The 1,785-nt window shown below is 63.6% G+C and overlaps 1 protein-coding gene across 2 annotated transcripts in view; it reads left to right on the top strand.

Annotated features, from left to right (window-relative positions):
- CSNK1G2 (casein kinase 1 gamma 2) overlaps positions 1-1,651 on the top strand; it is a 16,235-nt gene extending 14,584 nt beyond the window's left edge. For both annotated transcript variants that reach the window (XM_008639050.2, XM_017739204.1), the window contains 2 exons: positions 527-633; positions 1,140-1,651. In XM_008639050.2, the coding sequence (XP_008637272.1) occupies positions 527-633; positions 1,140-1,194 (162 nt within the window). In that variant the 3' untranslated portion in view covers positions 1,195-1,651. The remainder of the gene's footprint in view (positions 1-526; positions 634-1,139) is intronic.
- The last annotated feature ends 134 nt before the right edge of the window (positions 1,652-1,785 follow it).

Below are 1,785 nucleotides of genomic sequence, written 5' to 3'. Positions count from 1 at the left end.
TGGTCCAGGCCCCTCCCCATGGCCTTGGTGGCTTGGAGGTCCTCCTGGCCCCGGCACTGTGGCTGACCCTGCTGCCCTGGTGAGCGGGCAGGAGCTCAGGGACTCCTGGGCCTGCAGGGTGGGCACTGGGCTGAGTCTTGGTGCTGGGAAGCCGAAGTTGTGTCCAGATGCTCAGCTGTGGGAAGGGCTCCTTGGAGCTGTCAGCTTTCCCAGGCCCTGTCTCCTGCCCATGCTGGAGCTGGCTGCCACCAAGCCCCTCTCCTGGTGCAGGGGCTCCCAGGAGCTGGGATCCTTCCAGGGGCGTTGGCTGAGGGGCTCAGAGCTCTCTGTGCAATGGGGCTGTTGGGGAGAGCTCAGCACCGAGGCCAAACACTGCGGTCTGGGCGAGGGCACCATCCTGCCGCCAAGGGCACCTTGGTGCTCCCAGGCAGAGCTGGGTGGTCTCCTGGGCGGCTCCTGTGCCCTGTGGGGAGGGGAAGGGCTGCAGAGCCCCGGGCTGCCCCTGCTGACACTCATCTCTCCCCAGGTGATGAGCTCCACCAACGGAGAGCTGAACACAGACGACCCGACGGCAGGACATTCGAACGCCCCCATCACAGCCCCCACCGAGGTGGAGGTGACAGACGATACAAAGTAAGGCCCCAGCCTCACTGCCCCTTTGCCAGTGCCAGGCTGGAGGAGGGGTCAGCAGCTGCCATGGGATGCCTTGTCCAGTGCCCTCCGGGGAGCAAGAGCCCAGCTGTCCCCTGGCACCCCATGAGGGGTGTCACTGCAGCACCGCCCTCAGCCCTTTCCACCTCCCCTTGTCCAAGGCTCCTGCACAGCAGGCCATGGACGGATCTGGGACTGCTCCTTCTCCACAGCCCCTGCCTGGCCCTGGCTCTTGGCCACATGGCCAGCCTTGTGTGCCATGGTCGGTGTCACTCCCCTGGTCAGCGCCCCTTGCTGTGGCAGGTGTCACTTTGGTGGCCGTTGTGCTCCCAGTCCAGCCCCTGCCGTGTACCAGGGGCACTTCCCGGAGCAGCTCTGCCCACGTGGGGCTCACCAAGGCACCGAGGGCTTTCTGTCCTCCCTGACCCCGCGGCTGCTGCGCCCTCTGTGCCATGGCCCAGGCACTGACAGGTCCCCTCTGTCCCCAGGTGCTGCTGTTTCTTCAAGAGAAGGAAGAGGAAAACCACCAAGCGTCGCAAGTGAGCTGCCGGGGCCGGACGGAGCGGCGAGCGATGGCTCCTCTCCCTCTGGCCGTGGCTGGATCTTGACCCGCGGAGCCAACGGCCCCTCGGGCTGGACGGGGACTGGGGGGCCGGGCCGGACGGGCTCCCCCAGCGCCCCACGCGCAGGTGGGGAGCGGGGCCTCCCCAAACTGCTTGTCCTTTCCTCCGCCACTTGTGGCCGTTTACTCGAACCAAGCTCAACTTCGCTGAAGTTCCTGCGTCCGTCAAACAGAAAAAAAGAAAAAGAGAAAAACCCACGGCATCACTTGCTTTGAGTTTATAACCAGTCTGAAATGGGGATCAACTACAGACTCTGACCCGTCGCTGTCAGAAGAAGACGAAGACAATTTCGAGAGCAGTGGGCTAAGGAGGAATTTTTTTTTTTTTCTGTTGCTTCTTTGTCTCTTAAGTTAATTTAAAGTGAGTCTCGGTGCAGAGTGCTGAGTCGTCAGTCTTTGACCGTCATCTTCAGTGTTACCGAATTCTGCTCTTCCTTCCGGCCCCGCCCCGCGTCCCCCGCCGGGTCCCCCTCGGTCCGGCCGTTGGTGACGGCTCCGCTCCGGCCCCGCTC

This window comes from Corvus brachyrhynchos, unplaced genomic scaffold (assembly GCF_000691975.1).
Source record: "Corvus brachyrhynchos isolate BGI_N302 unplaced genomic scaffold, ASM69197v1 scaffold130, whole genome shotgun sequence".
Classification (NCBI taxonomy): Eukaryota; Metazoa; Chordata; class Aves; order Passeriformes; family Corvidae; genus Corvus; species Corvus brachyrhynchos.
This window is presented reverse-complemented; position numbering and strand designations above follow the sequence as displayed.